The sequence below is a fragment of the Schistocerca americana genome, chromosome X (assembly GCF_021461395.2).
Source record: "Schistocerca americana isolate TAMUIC-IGC-003095 chromosome X, iqSchAmer2.1, whole genome shotgun sequence".
NCBI lineage: Eukaryota > Metazoa > Arthropoda > Insecta > Orthoptera > Acrididae > Schistocerca > Schistocerca americana.
The window spans coordinates 486,077,490-486,104,243 of record NC_060130.1 but is presented as its reverse complement, the minus strand read 5'-3'; the positions used below and the strand labels follow the sequence as shown (position 1 = coordinate 486,104,243).

The window sequence follows — 26,754 nt, the reverse complement described above, 5'->3', positions numbered from 1 at the left end:
TTACCGGTAAAAAAGGAGTCCCGGGTTCGAGTCTCAGCTGTGGCACAAATTTTAATTCATTTCTTCAGCTTCCATCGTTATCGTGGAGCAAGCTATTTTTCGCTAGGTCTCTTGTTCGCAGAATCAATGTTGATCATTGTAGAAGAGATTTTCCTTCTCCAAGAATGTCATAATGTGTGAACATGTAACTTCTTCTGTAATTCTACAACAGATTTACATCTGAAATGTAGGCCTGTAATTATGCATGTCTGACAGCTTTTCTTGAAAGTGGGAATGACCTGCACTTTTTCCTAGTTGATAAGTACTCTTCATTGTTGCAGTGACCAGTGATGAACTGCTACTAGAAGGGGAGCAAATTCTTTCAAGTAATCTCTGTAGAACCTCACAGGTATCTGATCTGGTCCGGTGGCATTCCCGCTGTTGAGCAGTTTTAGTTTATTTTCTGTTCCAGTCACTTATCTCAATATCTGCCTTTTCAGCCATTGATTTAAAGAGGAACTGCATTAAGTTCTTCTGCAATGAAACAATTTCATAAGACTAAATTAAATATTATGCCTTTCCTCTGCCTATTTTGGTGCCAGTGTGGGCACTACACGTGTGAATAGACGATTCCGATCCACTTACTGACTTAAATAAGACCAAAACTCATTAGGATTTTTAGTTAGTCCATTTGGCAAAATTTTACTTCAAAATTTATTGAATGCTTCTTGTACTGCTGTCTTGGTTCTCATTTTGTTTTAATTCAGCATTTGTTTGCCTACCATGCTTTGACTTGTCATAAACTGGTGATCCTCTCTTTGCATTCACAGCAACTTTTTAACCCACTGTCCAGGTTCCACTTCCATACAAGGTTACATGCCATACAAATGCCTTCAGGAAAGACTTCCAAACGTTTAAGTTTATATTTGATATTAACAAATTTCTCTTCTTCAGACGAGACTTGCTACTGCCATCTGATTTTGTATACTTTCTCCTTTGGCCATTATCAGTTATTTTGTTGCCCAAATAGCAAAACTCATCTACTACTTTTAAGGTGTCATTGCCTAATATTATTCTGTCAGCAACAACTGATTTAATTCGACTATCTTCATTTTAATTTTGTTGATGTTCATTTTATAATCTCATTTGAAGAAATTACTAGTTCTATTAAACTGATCTTCTGCATCCATTGCTGCCTTGTACAGAGTTTCGATGTCATTGTCAAATCTCAGTTTTAAATACTCGTAATTGAATTTCAATTCCCTTTCCAAATTTCTACTTGGTTTCCTTTACTGTTAGCTCAGTGAACAGATTAAATAACATTAGGAAGAGGCTGCAACCGTGTTTTGGTCACTTCTCAGTTAATTATCCCCTTTCATATACTGTGACTCTTGTAACAGCAGTCTGGTTTCTGTACAAGTTTCAGATAACTTTTCAATCTCGGTATTTTCTTTCTATCTTCACAATTTCAGAGTGTGTACTCCAGTCACAACTGTCAAAAATCTTTCTATAAATCTAACTGATCTTCCCTAAGGTTGACTTCTACCAGTTTTCTATTCTTCTGTACATAATTTGTTTCAGTATTTTGCAACTATGATTTATTAAACTGATGGTTAGGTGATATCACACCTGTCACCACATTCCTTCTTTGAAATTGGGATTATCACATTGTTCTTGATGTCCGAGGGTATTTTTGCCATCTCATATACTTTGCGCACCATGTTGAGTAGTTTGATCATGGTTAGCTCTCCCAAATATCTGAATAGTTCTGAAGGAATGCCACCTACTCCATGTGCCTTTTTTGACTTGTTCTTTCAGTGCTATGTCAGTCTTCTTGCAGTATCATATTTCCTGTCTTATCTTCATCTGCTTCCCTTTCTCTTCTTTCTCTTTACATTTCCCTTGTATAGATCTTCTATATATTCCTTGCACCTTATTTACTTAATACAGGCTTGCTACCCAAACTCACAATATTCATACAGATGCTTTTCTTTTCTGCAAGGGCCCTTTTTAATTTTCCTAGAAGTGTAATCTGTACTTCCCCTGGTCATGCATGCTTCTACAGCCTTGCATTTCCTGTCTAGCCATTTCTGCTTTGCCATTTTGCACTTCCTGTCTGTTTCATGTTCTACATGTCTGGATGTCCTTTTTCCTGCTTCATTTGCTGCATTTTTATATTTTCTCCTACTATCAGTTAGATTCAATATATCATCCATTACCTGAAGATTTCTACCGAGCCTTGTCTTTTTCCACCAATTGCGACATGGTCGCGTATACAAACAGTGATCCAATACTGTCAATTGTTTTTTATTCCAGTCTTTGATCACAATATCAATTCTTTAGATGATGACCGGTTTCAGTCCATAATGACCATCCTCAGATCTATAATATACAAATATATGCACCTAGTGAGCAGTGTGTCTTTCAACATAATACAGCAATACGTATCACAATATACTATCGTACAACCAGGGAAATGTACAGATAAAATATGGTAAAATGTACCTTTTTTACACCATGTCGTAAAGTGATAAGGCCATAATGGCATCGTCAAAACATATAAATATAATCAGCACAGCATCATCACATAGATCTAAAATAAGGTGTAGAATAGGCATCATCATCCATGCAGTCATTATTGCAACTGGCTACTGAAGTACAGTAGCTGCCAGAAATCTGTTTGCCTACATCCTCCCTAGATGTCGCTACTGTGGGCTTAGATGTAGTCATCATTTACGCAAAAAACATAATCTGATAAAAACACATTATCTAAAATACATGTAGCAGACCTTTAAAATTGATAACTATCATGGAAACTAATTGTGATACATTAAATGACGAATACAGTTACCCATATAAAATTATTAAAAGGAAATATATGAACAGAATAGGACTGATACTTTTTATGGTGAATTTATGGTCAACAATTAATATACGTAATACATTGCCTGTAGCAACCTATAAATTGCCTATGAAAGATAAAATGTCAATATAACAGCTGAAAAAGGACAGATCAATGATCAGCACCCTCTGTTGGGATGGCCGCCAGGATGTTATTTAGGCACGCACCAATCTTAAGAACTTAACCACTAGAGGGCCTTACATAAAACGTAATATGTCTCCGACAGAAAACTTTTAAACAGCATATTAACAATCAATAAATAAAATTATATAGTCTGGTTATACATTCAGTTAGTAGGTGTGACATAATCAGTTAATGTTTGGAAGTAAGGCAAATGCCTACTGTTCTCGACATAAATCACCAAGTAAGGCTAGGTATAAATACGCGAGGCATTATTTGGTTATCGTAGTATGTTATCAAACATAGCAAAGTAGGCGTTGGGCACAAAATTGCTTTGTCCATTGAGTACCTTAGTGGGCTCATGCTTTTTCTCTTTGTAAATCTCTAACTCCTCCAACAAGTGAAGAGCGAGACCCTTCTCTGCCCTGTGTAGAATATGCATACAACTCTCGATATTGCCTATAGTGTGGCCAGTTTCTGCCAAATGCATTCCCAATGCAGTTTTGTTATGTGCCTGCAAATGCTCCCTGAATCTAATTTTAAAAGAACGGCCAATTTGACCGATGTAAAATTTGTCACAACTACTACAAACGATCTTGTAAACCCCAGACCCATCAAATTTATCAGAATCTTTACTCAAACTATGTTTTACACGGAGTTTCAGAGTGTTGTTAACTTGAAAACCACATCTAACCTTAGATTTATTCAAACACTTTTCTGTTTGTATGGACGTTTTTCCGTAAAATTTCATTGGAATAGTTTTCAGGTTTTCTTTATACTTTCTTTTTTCTAGATGACTGTGGATCTGCCTACTATTTGCTTTCTGTTTTTTTTTTATCCTATTGTATGGGCGCATAACATCTTTAGCTGAGAAATCGTTGGCTACTGCAATTTGCCTTAATATACCAAGTTCTTGGCGTATTTCATTGTCGGTCAATGGTAATTTAAAAGTCGGTGGATCATAGAGGTGAAAAAGGTCCTTTTATATTTTGGCGGATGGCATGGACTGGCTCCGATAATAGTATCTGTACATGTAGGCTTTCTGAAATCGAAAATTTGTGTCTGTTATCAACCTTCTTAATGATAAGGTCTAAATAGTTAATGGAGCCCGCTTCTTCTATTTCTGTAGTAAACACTATTTTTTGGTGCATGCTGCCTATGGCTTGAGCAAATGCAGTAACCTCATTCTTGTCCCCCTCTAACAGTAACAAGATGTCATCGACATAACATTTATAATATATAGTCTTGTCTTTCAGTCATGGAAACATAGCAAAGAACTTACATTCTAAGTGACATGAATTCATGGTGAACTACTACTTCAAAGTCAAAGAAAACTATGAGCTTGGCCTTGACATTTGATCTCATCTGACAAGCTTTTTTGGTCTTGGAGAACCTTTCAGACCCGTTGTGAAGGTTGAACCTTGGTCTGAACATCATAACCATAGACCCATATCTCATCATCAATTATGATTGTCTTAAGGAACATCTTGTTCTCATTTGTGTGATCCAGAACCTCTTCACAGATTGCGAGATGATGGTCTTCCAGGTCTAGATTCGTGAGTTATGTGATGAACTTGGCGGCAACACAATGCATTTCAAGATGCTGTGTCAGAATTTCGTGACATGATCCAACTGAAATGTTACATTCTTCTGCAATCTCTTGGACAGTCAGTCTTCGATTGGCATGCACAATTTCATTGACATTCCTGACATGAGCGTTGTCGGTAGACATCAAAGGCCATCCTCAATGAGGGTCATCTTTAACTCTGTCTGGCCATTTTTAAAGTGTATGAACCATTTGTAACACTGAGTTTGGCTTAAGCAATCATCACTGTTGACTTTTGCATCATTGAATGTGTGTCTGTAATGGGTTTCTTGAGTTTCACAAAAAATTTAATGCAGATGCATTGCTCCTCCAACTGTGCCACCTCAAAATTCGCAAACTGTGTGACGCAGCATTCTACTCAGTTTAGCACTGAACAATAACTAACAGATTTACAACAATGAAACTTCCAGCAGTAAGTGTATTTTCAGTCCATAGTGTCGTGCTGCATTGACAACCTCACCTTGAGATATGTATGCGATTGTGGTTTAAATGTGAATTTGTTGAGTGGGTACTTGAAAACATCTACATCACCATGGCTGCAATTAGGCAACATCAAAGCTGTCACGTACACAGACAGGAACCAGAATACAAGCAGTACATCATTCATAAGAATTGTATATTCAGGAGACAGATGGACTCCAAAACAGCAGTACAAGCCATCTACACATCAGGCATCCAGAGGTGTTTTTCCAGAGACACGGGCCAACCTTATGAAATGGCTGAAGGGATTTGACCAAATCACCAGATACAATAGTTGGGATGATGTGATGTGTTTGGCAAATGTGTTCTTATACTTCAATGGCACAGCTCAGCAGTGGTTCAGAACAGTGAAGAGAAGCTCAATATTGGGGTCAAATTCGGGGCCTAACTTGAGAAAATGTTCAGCGACAACAAGTAGCAAGTCCACTTATGCTACATCACAAATCCAAATATGGCAGAAGTGAAAAAATCTCACATCTGATGAAAGGAATGACAAAATACATGTACCAAGCTCTTCTGGTAAAGGATGTCATGACAACAGAGGAATTCATCAAGTGGATCCAGATAATTGAGGAAACAACAGAAAAAGAGTCAGACAAAAGAGATATGACAGACAGCCAAATGGTGTCACTGTGTTAGTTGCAGAAGACCACCATGAGCTTGCCTGTCTCATTTATCAGAGAATAAGGGAAGAGATTAAGCAGTGTGTGACATACAGAAATGTCTGACTGAGTACACAAGAGATAGCAGTCATGAATATCAACCCCATATGTCAAGAGATAATAGAGAATGTCAAAAAAGAGGTGTATCAATCTTTGGCACTAATCTCTGCCATTAGTTGAATGCTCTGTGAAGTCATTTTAACAGAATGCGGGCATAATGTTTTTCTCATGTGAGGTTCTTACAGGCATCACAAGCAGTCTGAGACTGTGGGAGCTCCAGATTGAGGAAGCATTTTGATGAGCACATATAATAAAGACTGCTCAGGAAGTTGTTTGTCATTGATGATGACATCTCACCATTATCAATGAGGTGAGTTCCGTAGAGACTCTCAATTAAACTTTCAAGCTTTTATTGATTGCAAAAAGCTACTCAGGCTCACAGAAGAAATCTACATACCATTGGCAGTCATAATCATTGTAGGTGGCCAAAGAGAACTTTGGACCACTAATTGTCATGGGGAGCTACAACTCATCTCTAAATGTGTGTTTAGGGATGACGGAACCAATCCAGGAAGGGTAGCTTAGTGTCACTGATGAAGAATCATGCTCTTCTACCACAGTAGCCAATGCAGGGGAGGGAGCTACTACCAACGGTGTATTGGATCTGGGCTGACTAAGGAACAGTATCAGCGAGTGGGAGCCATTCTGCATCGATTTTTGAATGTTGGCATTCATGTTGAGTGTCACAGGTAAATAATGAATAATATGGGAGGAAGTGGGGAAGACATGGCAACATGATGTTAGTGAACCGTCTGAGTGGCCTTGTTACTTTCCTGTGGTCCTTGTGAAGGAGAAGGATGGCACAGGGCATTTCTGCATCAACTACCGATAGCTGAGTAAAATCACGAAGAATGAAGTCTGTCCATTTCCACACATTGATGATACCATAGACTGTTTAAAAGGAGCAAAGTATTTTCCAACTATGGACATGCCATGGAGCAAATTATTTCCCAACTATGGACATGCCAGAAGCCTACTGGCAAATGGAGGTTGAAGAGGCTAACTGGGAAAAGACTGTTGTCGTAACTCCTGATGGCCTCTGTCAGTTTAAAGTAATGCGGTTTGGACTGTGTAATGCTCCAGCCACCTATGAACATATGATGGACGGCCTGCTTCAACACCTTAAATGGGCACTGTGTCTTCGCTATCTGGATGACATTATCATCTTTCCAAAGATATTTGAAGAATATCTAAGCTGTCTGACAACAGCATTGAAGTGTGTTCAGACTGCAGGTCTCCGCCTGAATGTGAGAAAGTGCTTCTTCGTTGCCCAAGAAATAAAAATCTTGGGGCACCTAGTGAATGGCAATGGAGTGTATGAGAATTTTTCATGGAATAGGCTCATACCACCAGCAGTTCATAAAGTACCCCTGTACGAAGGAGCATCTCTTTCAAGAACTACTGCAGGGAGACACCAAATTTTCCTGGAATGAAATACAAGAAGAATGTTTCCTCATCCGTAAGGAGGCATTACAACTAATCCCATTCTAGTGACGCATGGTGAGAATGCCATGATAAAACTTCATACTGATGCTAGTGGTTTTTGAATGAAGAAGTTTTTGTTCAACTTCAAGGTGGTGGTGCAAAGGTGATAGCTTATACTTACAGAGTACACTCCAAATACAAAATGAACTACTCTACAAACTAAAAAGAGTATCTTGCAGTTGTTTGGGCCATCAACAAGTTCTGCTCATATTTATTAGGCGAACTATTCACCATTGTGACAGACCACCATTCGCTCGACTGGCTGACTAGCCTGAAGGATCTGCTGGGTCAACTGGTGAGATGGGCACTGAGGCTTCAGGAGTACGTCGTCACAGTGGTATACAAAAGTGGATGCAAACGTAAGGACACCTACCGTCTCCCAAGAAATTTTTTGGCATAACAAAGCAGCATGGACAAAAATCTCAATCATCACTGCATTAAGACATTGCTGCTGAACAGAGGGAATATCCAGCACTGCTGAAAATTATATATGTCTTGAAAGAGGAGGAATCGCCCAAAGAAGAATTCCAATTAATTAACAAAGCATTTTATTAAAGGAACTATGATCCAGTAGGGCATAGGTGGTTGCTCATTACCTCAGCTCATCTGTGGCAAGCTCTCCTGAAGTTTTCCATGATGCTGCGATGTCTGATCACTTGGAATTCATGAGGACTTGAGACAGAATTAGAGGTATCTGTCACTGGCCAGGTCTCTACAGGTTTGTTAGACACTATATATGCCACTGTAAGGAATGCCATCAATAGAAGCACACGACGCAGTTACATCTGGGGCATGTGGTACGAATCATGCCTGCAGCAGCACCATTCCGTTGAACTGGAATAGGCCTCTTGGGGAGGTTTCCGATGTTGGCAAACAGGAATCGGTGAATAACAGTCTGCACTTACTACCTTGCCCAGTATGCTGTCGCAAAAGCTGTGCTGTCTATCAAAGCTCTAGAAATTGCAGAGATCCTTGTAGAAGACATCATTTTCAATCACAGAGCTCCCTGTGTTGATCTCTGATTGTGAAAAAGTTTTCTGGCTGAGACAAGTATCAGAGATAATTTCATGTTGTGACATAATCTACTGTGTGACAACTTTTTACCATCCTCACACAAATGGCATTACAGAACTCTTTAATAACCATCTGGCAAATATGTTTTTGATATATTTTGATGTCACACAAAGAGATTAGGATCCAGTACTGCCCATCATGACACTCCCATACAACACAGTGATGCAAGGCACTATAGGCTTCTATTGTTCTTTCCGTTCCATGGTTGCAAGGCTGAAATGTCAGTGGACACATTGTTCTGATTTCAAGTGGAGCAGGACAGCTGGCTCATACACACACACTGGATAAGGACTGAGAGCACTACTGTACCAAGCACTGACCCATGAGACACATCCCAAGAGATTTTGTTTGGCTTTTCACACCTGTGGAGAAAGTAGGATTATCAGAAAAATTTAGAAGTGCGACTATGGGCCATATCCTATCCTTTATCGTTTGACAAACAGCACACATCAAGTTAATGAATGTGACCCATCATCAAGAAGACAAAAGTGCAGAGACGTTGTCCATGTCCTTTGTATGAAGCGCTACTAGAGTCCAGATGCACAGATTGACAATGGGAGGTTCAAGAAAACTGAAGACCTGCGTGACGATCATGAAGCTTTGATGGGAGGGGCTACCTGCGATGCTCATCATAGTGAAGAGGATGTAATAGCACAACCAGAATGCAAGAATCTGCCAACGCCACCATACAGACGACTATTGGCACAACCTAGATCCATAGTATTGTAGTTGGCTCCTATGAGGACTTCCAGAACATTGGGTTGCCGCTTCTCCAGGAAAGGGAGCGTTGCTGTGAGCTCTGGTGAAAGCAGTGTGTTTTAGTGGTTAGAGCCACTGTCTGGTGTGCTGCAGTCACCAGTTCAAACCTGACTGCCAGCAAGTACTTGTTATTTAGTAATCATTTCTGGAATGTTCATGAAATATATTATATTTTTAATGTTTGTATATAATTGCACTCTCCATCAAGGAGGTCAGTTCTGTTCCGGTTGTATGTTAGTGTCAGTAATAAACATGCTTACAGTTCTAAATGTTGTATTTCATTGATGACCCTGCTTTCGGATTTGGACTTAATTGTGGTTTCAACATGATCTGAAAATTCAGTAGCAGAGCAATTATTTGAAGTAATTGTAATGCTGTATAAGAAATTCTCGTAGATTCCTCCTCGTGAAGTCATGTTATTGCAGATTAGTGATAAGGGGAAATCTCTCTATCTTCTACACCATTTGTGCTGCTATTGTATCAAGTTCAAAATGGTTGTGGATGTGCTGGTGATGGTTCTCTTGTTAAAAGTGTAAAAGGGGCAGTCTGCATATTTACCTTGAAGTGTATGTTAGCAATATGTAGCACGAGAAATAATGGGAATTAAGATAGCCGAATAAAAGCTCATTTTCAATAGGCTGTTTATTAATGAGACAATTTTCACTGTGCAAAGAATAACTGTTAGTTACTAAAATAATGACAACCTCAAAATAGCTGCCATCAACTTGTAAGCAAATCATGTATCAGATAAAAGTACAGTTTCTTCCAATGGAAATAGATATATACATATAGGAAATTAGTTAATACTGTTTGTATGCCCTCTAGTAATCCTTAGCTTTTGCAGTTCTAATATTCAGTTTATGCCTGTTCACACTGCTTCCCTCATTTCCGACAAATAAAACTATTCACCCCCCCCCCCCCCCCCCCCGACCCAACATAGAATTTGGGCTGTGCTACAGATCAGTCTGCAGCACAATAAGGATACTGTATTTCTGAGAAAACCATTCATAATGATTTCAAAGTAATACATGCAGAATTACGATGTATGTTTATAACAAAAATTTCACTTGGAGAAAATTGCGGAAAGTGAAGGAATGACCATCTGCACACAGTGAGGAATGCAAATTTGTTGTTTTGTAGATGTCATGTGGTTAAGAAAAAATTCAGCAGTAGAAAGTCCAGGATGGAATGTTTGACAATATTATGAAAAGGATAGCACAAATGCTGAGTCGCAGATAAGAACAACAAAAAGAAAGACTGTCAGAAAATGAACTTTCTTTTTGTTGTGGCCATCTGTGACTCAGAATCTCCTCTATATGATGAGTAGCAACTATCCTTTCCATAGTATTGTTGTCATGTGGTTAAGAGCTTGTCATTTACTAACCATTACCATCCTCCCATTGCCTGCCTCCAAAGTGACATAGTGACATATTACCAACAGCTGCTTTATATCAAATTAATGACCCTTATTAAAATTTTGGGATTGACTTCTTCCAGTATATCTTCTTACGTATACCAGATCAAAATATGTCATCTCCACTGCCCCCTCCCACCTCCCCACCCCGCCTCCCATAGTTAGTGTAGAAAAGTCCATCCTTCCTTTCTCGTTTGAGTGATGAATTTTCTATTTTTCTGAATGATAACTGGCATAACCACCAGATATGGTTCCTGGCTTGATTTTGGTCAAGTCATCTCTCATTCTGACAAATAATGGCCTGAAAATTATTTTGTGTCCTGATTTTGTTTATTTCTCGTAGAAAATTTGCCCTACTCGCTACTATGTGTAATCTTTGCATCTTAATACATCTTCCTTTTTTGTATTTTTTTGAGTCTGTTTTCATAATCTTGCATCCCATGGCATGATCCCCCTGTGAAGTAAGTCTTGTTATTTAAGACCTCTGGCCCCCATTTTGATGTACTGGAGGTTCACAAGAATAACAGAATTCTAAAATAAAGTGTGATCAGTGAGAACCTTCTGGAAATTGGCCAAATATTGGCAGTCTTCCATTAATGTTTTTTTTGTGACTGGACTTCTGCTCTTCATCAGTGGTTTCCATAACTTGTTCTGCTGCAAGTTTTGTTTAATGAATCACAACATGCCTTTGTGATTGCACCATGTGGTGCTAACAGGATTTCATTTCAAATATTCTTTTAAGTCTTGAAGAAATTTGGAAACCTTGCTATGGCTGTCTATGTTTAGCCCTGTATGTCTTGGATTTGAATAACAACTCACAACCAGGAAAAGGAATGTGTGTGATCACAATAAAAGTTCCCTCAGTAAACAAAGACAGCTTGGATACAGAAAGTGCATAACGAGAAGATTATTTACAGTAGAGTCATAAAACTGTGCTGGTGGCAGCTGTGTGAATCTACTGCAAGATCAGTGTCAGGAATAGGTGTTCCTTTGAAAATTTTCTCATTATTGTGTTACTTGGATGGCACCTACAATAGATACAGCACTCACAGTAGTGTGCATTTAAAGGCATGGGCTGAGTTATATGCTGGTCATTGGCAGTTACAGGACGGAACATGTGAAGGGTGGGGAAAGTGACCTTTCTCTCTCTGCTCCATTTTCACTGCTCCCTATTATAGTGAACATGTGACCTCCTGAGAGTTGCCTGGAAATCTAGTGTAAACATTTTTGTTGGTTGCTGAATTTCTCAGGAATGATACAATGCACAGATTGTCACCTGTTGCAGATTTTTGCAGCTAACCACGCTGTTACTCTTCATATAAATGTCCCCTGTCATTATTAAGTACTGTATATTAAACCTACACCTTTCTTCATGGTACAGGAATAATACTGTACATGTCTAGGTGTCAACACATTAAAATTCCCCAGAAAAATCTCCCAGTTCCATATCAAGTCATCAATTTATTAAAACTCATAAATTTAGCCACCTTGTGCACAGTTACATGTGACAGTATTCCTGTGAATGGGACCGTCTCAGAGATGATTTTAGTTGTGTGCTAACACTGTGGCTATGTTCTGAGCTCCTAGCAGTTAATTCAGACAGCCAAAGAAATCTTTCAGCCATGAGAGCTTGTGTTACCTTACTTTTGGATTGACATACACACACAAAAAAACTTGAACAAATAGAAGACACTGATATTTCAAGGTTACTATTATTAAGGCCCATAAGTTTACTAAAGTGAACAATTCAATACAAATGAACAAATAGCCTGTGCTGTGAAACATATTATAAACTTATGTAATGCTTGCCTACTCCCTAGTCATTGAAAATTTTTCAAGTAGGGGCATGGCACGGTTGTGGTACGCGTTCTGCCATCAGGTGTCGCTGATTTATCTGCAGGTAACTTAAAAGGGAACAGGCCAATCCAACATTTCAAAACCTACCCTGAAATTTTTCATGCAGGAAGAATACACTAAATGCACTATCAAAATTTTAACTGCTAAGATGCACTGCAAGTTTTTTTAAGTCAATCTTGAAGTTATTCATTTTTGCCACATGAAGAACAGCATATAACTGCAGTCTGTAAAGTCCTTCCTGCCTAGCATGTGATCCAGCAAATAAGCAGAAACAGCCATGACAAGAGAATGTAGCACCACATAGTGTGAAGTCTAAAGTGCACACACATGAATTTTAATCGCTTAAACCATACCAAGAATGTCTCAAATCATTATTTTTTGAATAACTTGCATTTCATATTGACAGCTAAACTGTTGCAGATGTAATTGTTACACAAGTGACTAGCAGACTGGGTATGATGCAACATTACAGATGACTTCCATTAATCAGGACTTTTATTTGTTGACATCAAATATTTTATAACAATTCCTGTAACACAATTCTTATGATAATATTTGAATAATGTATATTTTACTGGCAATTAAACAGTTACTGACATCATCACAAAAATACCGCGTGTGTATTGAGTGACGAAAACAAATATTTTCCTAACACCAGGAACACCTGATAAAAGAAAAATTATTGCATTCAGGCACTTCACGTTAATCACTAGTTTGTTCACGGAGCACTGGAATGGAGAAAGAAATTGTCATGGTTATTTTTCTGCGTATTATGCTGTGTAACAGGCAAACTCGAACAAATTTGTAAAATGTGGTGATGCAAATTTATAGCACAGAAATAACTAAAGTTTAACAATGCTGTTCCACTGGTAAACCTGAAATGACAGAAAGCTATTAGAAATTACACTCTAAGCAGAAGAAGAAGATGCAGATGCAGACCATTAAGGAGTTACGCAGATTGGTCACAAATTGTTGTTTATACAGGTATCAACTGAAAATGCAAAATTGTAAACTTTGATGGCTGATCAATGAACGTGTGGCACTGCAATGTAGTTTCACTGCACAGCTGGCAGTGATAGTAAAGAGGGGACATGTCAAAACCAGGGCATAAAGTCTTTGTAAATTTAATTTCGTGTACTCTGTTGGACAGTGCCTGTGCCTCACAGAAAGGCCAGTGAACAACATACGCATATGCCAGCATTTGAGAGAGGATGTGTAGTTGGACTCGAAGAAGCCACTTGGAGTAATTAACAAAATGCTTGACATTCGAATAGGAGCGATGCCACTATTCAACGATGTTGGCAGGAATGGGTGAACTGTGGCTGAACACCGCATCAAGAAGGAAGTGTTTGACTTAGAGAGACAATAGAACATGAGGACTGAGCAATTGTTGGTAAGGCACTCAGAGCCCTGATCAGATATGCAACTTGTGCTTCAGTGACCACAGGGGCCATTAATAGTTGGCTCACCGAAAGGTGGCTGTGCTGGTGGCACCACTTGCACCAACTACCATTGACCTACGTACACCAATGAGCCTATTTGCTGTGGTGTTGGGCATATCCAGGTTGGAATCTCATTGACTGAAACAGAACTGTCGTCAATCATGAGTCTTGCTCTGAATTGAGCCCCGATGACCAGAAAAGCCGTGTCTGGAGGTGCCGCAGACAGTGGTAGGATACAAATTTAACTGTCGCCTTCCATACGGCCCAACAGCTGGAAGTAATGGTCTGGGATGCCATTTCTTTTCATAGTACGACCATTTTGGTTGTCATCTGCGGCACCCTTACAACACAGCGGTATGTCGATGATATTCTATGCATCGCTTTGTTGTCCTCCATGACAAGCCATCCTGGGCATACATTTCAGCAAGATAATGCCCACACATTCATGGTGAGAGTTTCTACTGTTTGTATTCATGTGTGGCCAGCAAGGTTGCTGGATCTCTCCGCAGCTGGGAATATTTAGGGCATAATGGGAAGGGCCTTCCAGTCAGCTTGAGATTTTCACAATCCAACACTTCAGTTGCACAGAATTTTTCACATTATTCCACAGGAGGACGTCCAACAATTTTATCAATCAGTGCCAAGCTGAATAGCTTTTTGCATAAGACCCTTAGCTGAACCAATGTGTTAATGATGTGTTCACTTTGTGAAGCTCTTTCTCTTGAACAAATCATACAATTTTTTCTGAAATTCTAGCTGTTTGTTTGTACATATAAATCACATCTACAGATTTCTGTCCCATTCAGATATCATCTTCATAGTGTTTCAACAGTTTTCTGGAAAATGCTTTAGACTGTTGAAAAATGTTTTTATTAAGAAGCTGAATCATGCTATTAGTCCTGAATGGAATCCGAATTGATAGCAAATTCTACCTACCTTTTAATACAGCAAAAATAACCTATGATTCTGAGAATCAGAGGTGCCATACATATTCTGTGTTATTTTGGGAAGATATGCATTGCTGAAATCTTGTTCATAGTTGCACAAAAATGGGCAACGTGTAATTCTTGTGTCATGTTGTGAGAAGCCAAGACTGTAAACCACAGTGTTAAGGCAGACGTTTATTTCATGTGGCTCTACTGTAAAAGTCTGAAAGTCCACTTAAATAACAACTCATTTAGCATGAACAGTTGATTTCAGTTCATCAAAATATTGAAGCCCAACCCAGAAATACAAAGATTACTTAATGTGCACAGATAATCTGAAAATTACGCTACATTACTGAGCAACTGAATTACAGATTTCTTCCTAGTAGCATGTAGAATCCTCTTGCCCTGCTTACAATAGTGACACATAGTAACAAGGACTACAAGTCACTGAACATATTCGTGACCACTGATGTACCACACAGGATTTACAGAAATTGTTTGAATATGGACCCAGGCATGTCAGATGTGATCAGTAGGAATGGAATCAGATGATTTTGGGTACACAGAGTACCCTCACATCCATGGTGTAATTCAGGCTGGGAACACCACTTCACCTTTTCCCTGTGTGCCATGTACATCCCTCCATCATTCGGGGTCACCAGGGCAGACTTCCTCCAGCTTATTGGGCAATTTCATCACCCATTTTTGCTGCTCAGTGACTTTAATGTTCACAATCCCCTTTGAGGCTCTTCCAGAACCTGTCCAAGAGGTGCTCTCTTGGCTGGCCTTCTCAGTCAACTCAACCTCATCTGCCTTAACACTTGAGTATCCATGTTCCTTTCAGGCTCCACACACAACTATTCCCATTTGGACTTCTCACACTGCACTGACCACTTTTCCCGTTGTCTCAAGTGGTCTGCTCTCTCTGACACGTACTCGAGCAACCATAGTGGACCCTATTGTTATCTACAACACCTTGGGCCACTATTTTGCGGAGATTTTGAGCTCCACCCGCTATAACCCTGCCTTCTTCCATCAAAAATGATTGGAGGAGGCTCAGGTGATACCCTTCTCTTCTCAGAATTGTGAGTGCTACAATGCTGCTTTTACTATGAGTGAGATAGATCATGCTCTCAGTTCATCCTGATCCCCTGCCCCAGGGCTGCATGATGTTCAGATTCAGATGTTGAACCTTTATGGTGTGGGCAAGCACTTTGTCCTTCATACAAACAGTTGCATCTGGACAGAGGGCACATTTCCCAGATGCTGGCATGGAGCCACTGTTATAGCCGTACCTAAGCCCGCTAAGGACAAACACCTTCCTTCTGTCTACCGCCCTATTTCTCTCACCAACTGTGTTAGCAAGGTGATAGAATGTTTGAGTCATGCCCGGCTGGTATGGTGGCTTGAGTCTCACAAGTTACTAACCACTGCACAGTGTGGATTTTGAGCACACTGTTGTACAGTTGACCATCTTGTCACTTTGTCAACCTATATCATTAATGGTCCTCTGCAGAAATACCAGACTGTGGCCATGTTTTTCGATATGGGGGAAGCCTACGACATCTGCTGGAGGATTGGTATCCTCCGTACTATGTACACATGGGGCTTCTGAGGCCACATGCCCCCTTTCCTTCAGGAATTTTTAAAAGACCAAGTTTTCAGGATATGTGAGGGTTATGCCTTGTAGGACACCTTTATCCAGGAAAACAGTGTGCCACGGGGTTCCATCCTGAGTGTCATCCTCTTTGCTATCACCATTAACCGTATTATGGCCTGTTCACTGCCGGGCAGCTCCGGCTCCCTTTTCATTGACAACTTTCGTCTTCGGTGGTTCTGACATGGGCGCATATGACCTTTGTTGTTTTTGTGCTCTAAAACAAAACAAAACAAACAAGATTGAGAAAAAATTTCATAACAGTTTGAAAATGCGTGTAAAATTTGTTGGAAGACATACACACAGTTACTAAATTTAATACTTGTCTTACTGGATTAAACCTTTAACTTAAGATTGTACCTCTTAATGAGTAGAGTATGACAGTATTTTAAGTTTCCAAAATTGGTCAGTAATTATATGGACTATTGAAAATAAAATTTTTGTTGGCCCCTAGAAGCTGTTCCGTAGGCAACCTGCAACAGAGACAGGATGTGCATGTCGTTCAGTAATATGGAGTGTATGAAGTAGTGCCACTGTTTTCTTATTGTAAAAATTGTAGAGGCATTATATGTTACATTTATCAATAAAAATAAAGCTACGTTTCTGTACTGATTTGTTCTATTACTAAAATAAAAAAAAGATCTCTCTTCTTCCAAAGGTTAAATCCTGCTTTATGAATTTTCTATTTTAGGTCAAAGTGATTTATTTACATTGTATGTTTCTCATTTTTGCAGTTTCCAAAATTCATATTTGATTGCCTGATTCTATCCGTTTGTTCAGCCGCTGGACAGCTTTTCATTTTCTTCACAATCTCTACATTTGGACCTGTGATATTTGCAATAATTATGACTATTAGACAGGTAAGGGAATTTGCTTTTATTTTATGTTTTACGTATTGCTAGTTTTATTGTGCCATACTTACAATAATGGTTATTATTGCCAGTACATAAAATGCATATTGCATCTCTCTCTGTCCTTGCAGTGTGGTAGTGGAGTAATTGTGGTTACAGTGCAATAAGTATGATGATTACGTAGTGCTCTCTCTCTCTCTCTCTCTCTCTCTCTCTCTCTCTCTCTCTCTCTCTCTCTCTCTCTCTGAGGGGGGGGGGGGGGGGTGGAGAGTGTTGCACTTGTGTGTGTGTGTGTGTGTGTGTGTGTGTGTGTGCGCGCGCGCATATATATTTTTCCTTCCTTGCCACATAAGTACTATATAGGGCAATTTTAGTAAATGGGGATGAACTGCAGGAAATGATCCATGAATGGATAAGGTGCAAAAAATGTAATGGTCAAATGGCCAGAAATGTGCTTCAAGGGAGGTCCAACCTCTAGAAGGTGAAGATCCTAAATCTGTGATAGTGTAGGTTTCAGTGATAGACAGCAACACGAGAACCCACAAGGCAAGTGGGAACATTCTGTCTGTTCTTGTGTTTTATCTCCGCATTCAAGAGGCAGCTCTGAATAATCCCTGCCCACACATTTAGGCTGAATTGGTGTTATTGTTCACTGCAACCATAGCATGAAGATTTTTCCATAGCTTACAGGCAGGTTTTGTGAAGGTTGACAGTGCTGCCTCTCGTAAAAGTAGCCTCATCTGTGAATCAAGTGGATGTCAGAAATCATAGCAACGTGGTGGTGTGTGTGATGAACCAGTGACAAAACCGTCACTATAGAGGCAAGTCTGTCAGTTATAAGGCCTGTATGCTGTGTGAAATTGATACTGGCTGTTGTGGAGAATGTGCCACATAGTCATTTGCTTACCTCGTGCTGATACTAGGGTCATATTCTACAGTGTTCAACATATTTTATCTCTACCTTCAAGTAGCTGTACACCTCGGCATGCATTTCTGGGCATATGTCTGTAATGATTGTGAAAAAAAAATGTAATTTAATTATTGTAGATGATTTCTGAATCAGTGGGTACTTGGTTACTATGTTTGGTTCTCCCCTACTGTATGCTGCCAATTCTTACAGAGAATCTACTTAGCACACAGACAGAAGTAATGAAGAGGGCAAGTAATACATACTGTGATTACTGAGATAACATAATTAACAGTGACAAATTTGTAATGATTAAAATATGGAAACAGAAGGCAGAAGTGAGAGTAAGAGAAAAGATAAAAGGGTGGAAATTTTAACAGTGAGAACACTGTAGATTTCTAGACTTGATTACTAATGATGTAGAATCTGGTTTACTAATAGTTTTTACATTTACCACAATACACATCCACAATTTTACAATGGTGTCACTTCACTTAATAATATTTACTTGCTGACATGCCTCCAAGTTTTCTTACCATAATAGATTTCAATATAGTTACTTCTGTGAAAGTTGCAACACCAAGAAGGACTCGTGTGACTGAATGAAATTTGCTGCATAGATTAAGTATGTGCAAATACACAAATGATTAAGGCTACAGAACTGCACATGATCTCAAGCTTTGGCAATGCAGCATCATGTGAAGCCCCCATATACTGCAGCCAAAGACTCTAAATTGTATAGCATTGAATCAAAGGAGGCCTGAAGATGTTTCTGGGGTGTCTCCTCCCATGTGATATGTATGAGAGTTCAAAATCCATCACAGTCGTTGGAGCCAGCTGGGGTGGCCGTGCGGTTCTAGGCGCTACAATCTGGAACCGAGCGACCACTACGGTCGCAGGTTCGAATCCTGCCTCGGGCATGGATGTGTGTGATGTCCTTAGGTTAGTTAGTTTTAATTAGTTCTAAGTTCTAGGCAACTGATGACCTCAGAAGTTAAGTCACATAGTGCTCAGAGCCATTTGAACCATTTGAACAGTGGTTGGAGGAGGACTGTGATGAACATGTTGCCAACCAAATTTGCAGACATGGGCAGAGGGTGACATATCAAGCAAATGTGCAAGCCAGAGAAGCACTGGTACATTTTTTTTTCTTTTAAGAAGACCTGCACAGTCCTTGTCTGTGTGGCCAGACACTGTCCTGCTATAATGGAACATGAGGAGTTTTCTGAAAGAGAGGCAGTACTTTGGGCTATAAAATCTCTGTGATCCCTTAATACATAACAGTCAAGAACGCACATTGTATCGAGTAATATCCCAAACTGCCACACTTTATATTGCTGTTATGCTGCTTGACAATGCAGGCTGCCAGAATGCAGTCACCACAGAAGTGTCTAAGCTGTATGTTTTCACTACTGGAGGACAGGTTGAAGCAGCGGTCATCCAAAACCACTTAAGGGAGGTCATGGTTCTGCTGTGGCTGTCCTTATTTGAATACAATGTTTTATTTATCACTATTGGCCTGTTCAGTGTAATGAGGTCATTTAGGAACATGGCTGCCAAGAAGAAAATCCAGTGTGCACTCTGTGTGCTTACTAAGGGAAGTCACACAAGATGTGAAATGAGTTCTTCCAGATGCTATGAAGAACACAGGGTGAACCAGCTGCAGGTGGCTTATGTCAGTAATAGTGACGTGTGCTGCTTTAGATCGAAAGAGATTCCATCTGGTTTCAGGTGGTAAGCTGAATTGGTAAAGACTGCCAGTCTTGCTTGTGAGGTGAAGGCAGAACTCACCCTCTGTAGCGTTGTCGACAGGACTGTCTGCACATCTTCATACAGAGCTGAGTGGAGGTCTGAATCAGAGGCTTAGGTGGTTCTGTGAAAACCATGACTTGGGCCAGAGAGCGATGGGTAATCGGTTCGCTCTTAATAGCTCAGTGGTCCACTACATCCTGGAGGTGGCTACATGGGTAGTGGGAGCTGTGAGCTGTGTGGAGTGAATTTGGGGGGGGGGGGGGGTTAGGTTAGAAGGTCACAGGAAAGAACCAAAAGGGTTTCTGTCTCAAAGGATGCAGGTCAAATACAGTACAGGGGTGATATAGAAACTGTAGGTTTTATTAGTAGTAAATTGTACCTGTGTTGGGAAAGAACCAGAGCTCCAGGTGCTAATAGAAAGCACTGAAGCACAAATGATTACAGGTACTGAAAGCTGGCTAAAGCTGGAGATCAATTCACCCAAAATGTTAACAAAGAATGTAACAGTGTTCAGAAAGGATATATTAAATACAACGTTATGGAAAATATAGATTACTACTCGCCATAACCGTATAACAGAGATGTTGAGTAGCAGATAGGCACAACAAAAATATTGTCAAACAAGTAAGTTATCGACCAAAAAGGCGACCAGATTACACACACACACACACACACACACACACACACACACACACACACACACACCATGATCATTGTGTCGGGTGAGGTCTTGCCTTGGCAGTCAGAGACAGTGTTCTTGTGTGTGAGTACCGTTTGTGTGTGTGTGTGTGTGTGTGTGTGTGTGTGTGTGTGTGTGTGTTGTCTGATTCAGATGGAGGGCTTGTTGGCCAAAAGCTTACTTATTTGACAGTCTTTTTGTGGTGCCTATCTGCAACTCAACACCTCTGCCATACAGCAAGTAGCAGTCTGTCCTTTTCATAATATTGTCATTATTCCATCCTGGATTTTCCATTGTTACACAGATTAAATACAGTTGGCAGTCATGCGTTAGTTGCTGTTAGAAGTAGTCTATCTTGTAGCGAAATTTATCTGGTAGTTCTTGTGAGTTGTTATTGTAAGAGGCTATACTAGACAAGTGGAATAAATTAATATTTGGTTCCTTTTTCTGATCTCCCAACTTAGATGATACAATTAGTGAACATTTTAAAGAAGACTTGAGTGTCATTTCAAATAGGTACCCTGCTCACAATTGTACTTGGTGGTCGCTTCAATCTACCCTCAATATGTTGGCAAAAATAGGTGTTTAAAGTCGGTGGTAGGCATAAAAGATCATCCAAAATTGTACTAAAAGCTTTCTCCAAAATTGTTTTGAACAATTAGTTCAGGGGCCCACTCAAAGTGTAAATGGTTGTGAAAACATACTCGACCTCATAACAACAAATAATCCCGAGCAAATAGGGAGCATTATAATGGGTACAGGGATTAGTGACCACAAGGTCATTTTAGGGTGACTGAATACCACAACACCCAAAACCACTAAAAATAAGTACAAAATATATCAATTTAAAAAATCAGATATAAATTCTCCTGATACCTTCCTAAGAGACAGCCTCCATTCCTCCCAAAGTAACTATAAAAGTGTAAACAAGACGTGGCTTGGATTCAAAGAAATAGTATTGACAGCAGTGGAGAGATTTATGCCAAATAAATTACTAACACATGGAACAGAGCCCCAGGGAACAAAAAACAGATCATAACGCTGTTGCAGAACCAATGAAAAAAGCAAGTCAAATTTAAAAGAACGCAAAACCCCCAAGATTGCCAAAGTTTTACAGAAGGTCAAAATTTAGTCCGAACATCAGTGTGAGATGCTTTTAATAACTCTTGCCTCGAAATCTGGCTGAAAACCCTGAGAGATTGTGGTCGTACGTAAAGTACACCAGCGCTAAGACACAAATGGCTCTGAGCACTATGGGACTCAACTGCTGAGGTCATTAGTCGCTAAGACACAATCACTGCCTTCACTGCATGATAACAATGGTGATGTTATTGATGACAATGCCACTAAAGCTAATTTACTAAATGTAGTTTCCTGTAATTCCTTCACCAAAGAAGATGAGTTAAATATTCCAGAATTCACAACAAGAACAACTGCAGACATGAGTAACTTAAATGTAGACATTTTGGTGTAGCGAAGCAGCTTAGATCACTTAATAAAGGCAATGCCTCCAGTACAGATTGTATACCAGCTATATTCCTTTCAGAGTATGTTGCTACAATAACTCCATATTAGTGATTGTACACAGCCACTCACTTTATGAAATATTGATACCTAAAGACCGGAAAGTTGCACAAGTCTCACCACTAACCAAGAAAGAAAATAGGAGTAATCCTCTGAATTACAGACCCTTATCACTAACACTGATTTGCAGTAGGATTTTGGAACATATACTGTGCCCAAACATTAAGAATTACCTAGAGGAAAATAATTTATTAACAAACAAACAACATTGATTCATGGATTCAGGAATATTATTCTTGTGAAATAAAACTACCTCTTTATTGTCATGAGCTAATGAGTGCTATCGACAGGGGATGTCAAATTGATTCCATATTTTTAGATTTCCAGAAGGCTTTTGGCAGCATCCCTCACAAGCGACTTCTAATCAAGTTGTGTGCCTGTGGAGCATCATCTCAGTTGTATGACTGGATTCATGATTTCCTCTCAGAAAGGTTGCAGTTTGTAGTAATTGACAGAAAATTATCGAGTAAAACAGAAGTAATATCTGGCATTCCCCAAGGATGTAATACAGGTCCTCTGCTGTTCCTGATCTATATAAACAATTTAGGAGACAATGTGAGCAGCCCCCTTAGATTGTTTGCAGAGGATGCTGTGATTTACTGTGTCATGTAAAGGATTTAGCACTCATGTGGATAACTTCCCACTTTTCATTATTTAGTGTCAAATGAGGGTTGTAAATTCAACTAAATACTTACAGATTACATTTATGAATAACTTAAACGGGAACAATCGTGTAGAAAAGTATTTGGGGGAGATGGAACAAAGATTGGGTTTTATTGGCAGAACACTTAAAGATGAACAAATCTTCTAAAGAGACTGCTTACAATACACTTGTGTGTCCTCTGTTAGATTATTGCTGTGCAGTATGGGAACCTTACCAGATAGGATTGACGGAGGACATCAGAAAAGTTCAAAGAAAGGCAGCTTGTTTTGTACTATCGCAAAATAGAGGAGACAATGTCATGGATATGATGTGTGACGTTTTTCATTGCAATGGGATCTTTTCATGAAATTTCAATTTCCAACGTTCTTCTCATCGAGCAAGGTGGCGCAGTAGTTAGTACACTGGACTCGCATATGGGAGAACGATGTTTCAAACCCACGTCCTGCCATCCTGATTTAGGTTTTCAATAATTTCTCTAAATTGCTTCAAGCAAATGGCAGGCTGATTCCTTTCAAAGGGCATGGCAGACTTCCTTTCCCATGCTTACCTAATCCAATGGACCATTGACCTCACTATTTGGTCCCCTCTCCTGAATCAACCAGCATTCTCCTTAGAGTATGAAAATATTTTGTTGACATCCAATGACATGGGGAGAAATCTTCATTGTAATAAAATAAGATAAATCAGAGCTCACAGATAAATATTTAAGTGTTTGATTTTCACCACACACTCTTAGAGAGTGGAATGGTAGAGAAATAGTGTGAAAGTAGTTTGATGAGCCCTCTGCCAGACACTTTAGTGTGAATTTCAGAGTAATCATGTAACTGCAGGTGTAGGTGTAGATGTACAGATTTCAACCACACTGATGATAAACATGTTGTTGAAGTTGGCCAACAGTGGCGAATAAAACTTATACTTTTCTGTCCTCTCCCTCTCTCCAGATAATAACAGCCAAAGTGAAACCATAATCTTTTAATCAATATTTGATGGTTGTGGACCCAAGGATAAGAAAAGCAATTCATCTTAAAGAACTTCATTTTGTCATTCAGCATGCCAGCAATGACATTCATTTGGGAGGACGACGGTTCAATCCCGTCTCCAACCATCCTGATTTAGGTTTTCCGTGATTTTCCTAAATCGTTTCAGGCAAATGCCGGGATGGTTCCTTTGAAAGGGCACGGCCGATTTCCTTCCCAATCCTTCCCTAACCCGATCTTGCGCTCCGCCTCTAATGACCTCGTTGTCGACGGGATGTTAAACACTAACCACCACCACCACCAGCGACATTCCTGCAGCAGGCTGAGACACTCAAAAGTTTTTGGGCAGTGGAAGCAATTGCAATTCTTGTTGTGCCACCAGTTGAGTGAGCAACAACGGCACCTGGTCAGTGACACAGACAAGTCTGCAACTGTTGAAATGCTCCTTCAGCTAAGCAATGTTCTTCTCATCGAGCAAGGTGGCGCAGTGGTTAGTACACTGGACTCGCATATGGGAGAACGATGTTTCAAACCCACGTCCTGGCGTCCTGTCTGTTGTGAGCGCGCGCGCGCGCATGTGCGACATACATACAAGCAAAATTTTTAATTGTATGACAGACCCATTTCCTCAATGCACATCATTCTGCTCCATTTTATTTCATTCATGTGCTGATTTTTGTGCCTTTTGTACCAGAAAGATATATTGGCACTTTCTTTCTCATGTGCAAACTTCATTTTTTCAGAAATCTTAATTTCTTATTGCTAGTACATCTTTGTGCACTTTCTGAGTTGGAATTCATTAAGGCAAATATTGTCTCTGAGAGTTATTATGAAGACTAGTCTGCATAAGTTGACACTCAGTAAACTTCTTTTCATGCTCGCAATATAATTATTCTTGTAACACTTTGATGTTTAATAATTTGTATAACCTTTTTTATTGCAGGGCCTCGCCATCTTGCTATCGTGCATAATTTATCAACATCATATTACTGCTCTTGGCATTATTGGAGTATTTGTAGTTTTTATATCAATTTTTTTGCGAGTGTACTGCAATCAGAGGTTACGTTCAATTAGAAAGAAGACTCAAGTGGCTGCTGGGATCAAGGTGTAGAAATGGCCATTAACTCATTTTTCCATTGCATCCCAACTTCACTGAGGTTTATTTTATTTGTAAAATTAGTCATTGAAATTATGTAGCAACCATTACTGATGATGTTCTGTATTATTTTGTAAGCCACATTTTAGAAATATTCTTGGGTGGCAGAATGATAGTTAGGCTCAGTTTGTGTAACAAAGTAGCACAGATTAAGCTAACTAATGGAAATAGTAATGATGGATTGAATCACTCTTTTTGATAAGTGGAGCAAAGATGGTGACATTGCTGTGATTAAGAGAGAGGAAAAAGATGTTGAGTTTATCACTACCTTTTCTTCTCTTCCATTTGTAATTAGTTGTTGTCGACGAGACATTAAACCCTAACAGAAAAGACAAATTAATAACAGCCTTCTTTTAAACAAAAAGGCTATTGATATTTGAGGCCAATAATTATTTTGTATCTGATGTAAAATAATGATAGTAATTTAAATGACCAGTCAGTAAGTGCTGGAATGCAGAGTTTTATCTGAATTACTCTTGTGTTGTAACAAAAATCAGTATACATGTTTTTGGATATGCCAAGAATAAACTTATACTGAATTTTAGCTATGCAAAAATCATCTACAATATATCTTCCCACTTTCTATGTGTTTTTGAGTTTATGGATATTTACAATCAGAAAACGTTTATTTTGTCCTCATTCGCCACTGTTTTGTCCATGTGGTTTATATATGTCAATGACACTAACTAAAATGCTGCAGATCTCTAATAACCTAACAATTTCATCAGCATGTTTGTGTTAAAGTTAAAATGATCTACAAACTACTATGCTGCATTAAAGTCAGTGTTTGAGACAGAGCATACTGTTTCCTACAACAGTAAATATGCTAACATTCCACTGAGTCTGAGTGGAAATGCTCTTATTTCCATCTGTCGAAATAGTTGTGTGAAGCTTTCACCTAGCAGATTCACTACCACAGACTGTACAGTGTCATAATTACATTGGCTACTGATTCAGGAAATGATTCTTGAACATACTCACATTGAATGGTATAAACCCAGAAGTAGATAATTCACATACCTGTAAGTTGCTTGAATGAATGTCCATGTAGTCTTAGTGAATAGTTCCTGAATATACTTGAGTTTTAAAATGGCAGCATAATATTTTGGAAATAGACAATGGATTTCATTTTTTTTTTTTTTTTTGGGGGGGGGGGGGGGGGGGGGAGGGCATAAATCAAAATGCCACATGTAATTAATGCATGTCAATGGAGTGTTCCCTCTCTGAGCCATTCTCATTGAAATTAATGTAAACCCATAAATCATCCATCCATTAATTAAAAACTTTTCTGAACTGCAAATTGAGTCATTGTGACTCATAATAACAATATAAAGTTACATTTTGGTGAACCGTGCACAGAGGTGTACAGTCCATTCATATACTGACACTTACATATTACACATTATAATTCAGAAATAAATGAATACTTTCAACACTAATTGTATTTCACCTTTTATTTTGTTTTTAATGCAGTCAGAAATTCTGAAAATTAAGAAAACTAACTCATTATTCAATAAATTTTCCAAGTTACTTTGTGTATTGATGAACTCTTTTACATGAATGAGACAATGTACATAATTTTAAATACCATTAGCATTCTAAGCTCTGGTGCTGCATTATGAAGCTGTTGCCTAGCAAACCCTTCATTGTAAATGTACGTGTGGAATGCGATTAGCTTCAGTTCGCTTGCTGCATGCCATCCATTGGAATTGCAACAAATGGGCACCATTCCACAGAGCTTGCCAGTACTTTTACTAC

The 26,754-nt window shown here is 39.2% G+C and overlaps 1 protein-coding gene across 1 annotated transcript in view; it reads left to right on the top strand.

The window, feature by feature from the left end:
* LOC124555482 (adenosine 3'-phospho 5'-phosphosulfate transporter 1) overlaps positions 1 to 26,156 on the top strand; it is a 97,213-nt gene extending 71,057 nt beyond the window's left edge. The window contains exons 7-8 of the mRNA XM_047129406.1: positions 17,161 to 17,286; positions 24,784 to 26,156. Of these exons, the coding sequence (XP_046985362.1) occupies positions 17,161 to 17,286; positions 24,784 to 24,951 (294 nt within the window). The 3' untranslated portion in view covers positions 24,952 to 26,156. The remainder of the gene's footprint in view (positions 1 to 17,160; positions 17,287 to 24,783) is intronic.
* Positions 26,157 to 26,754: the final 598 nt, after the last annotated feature.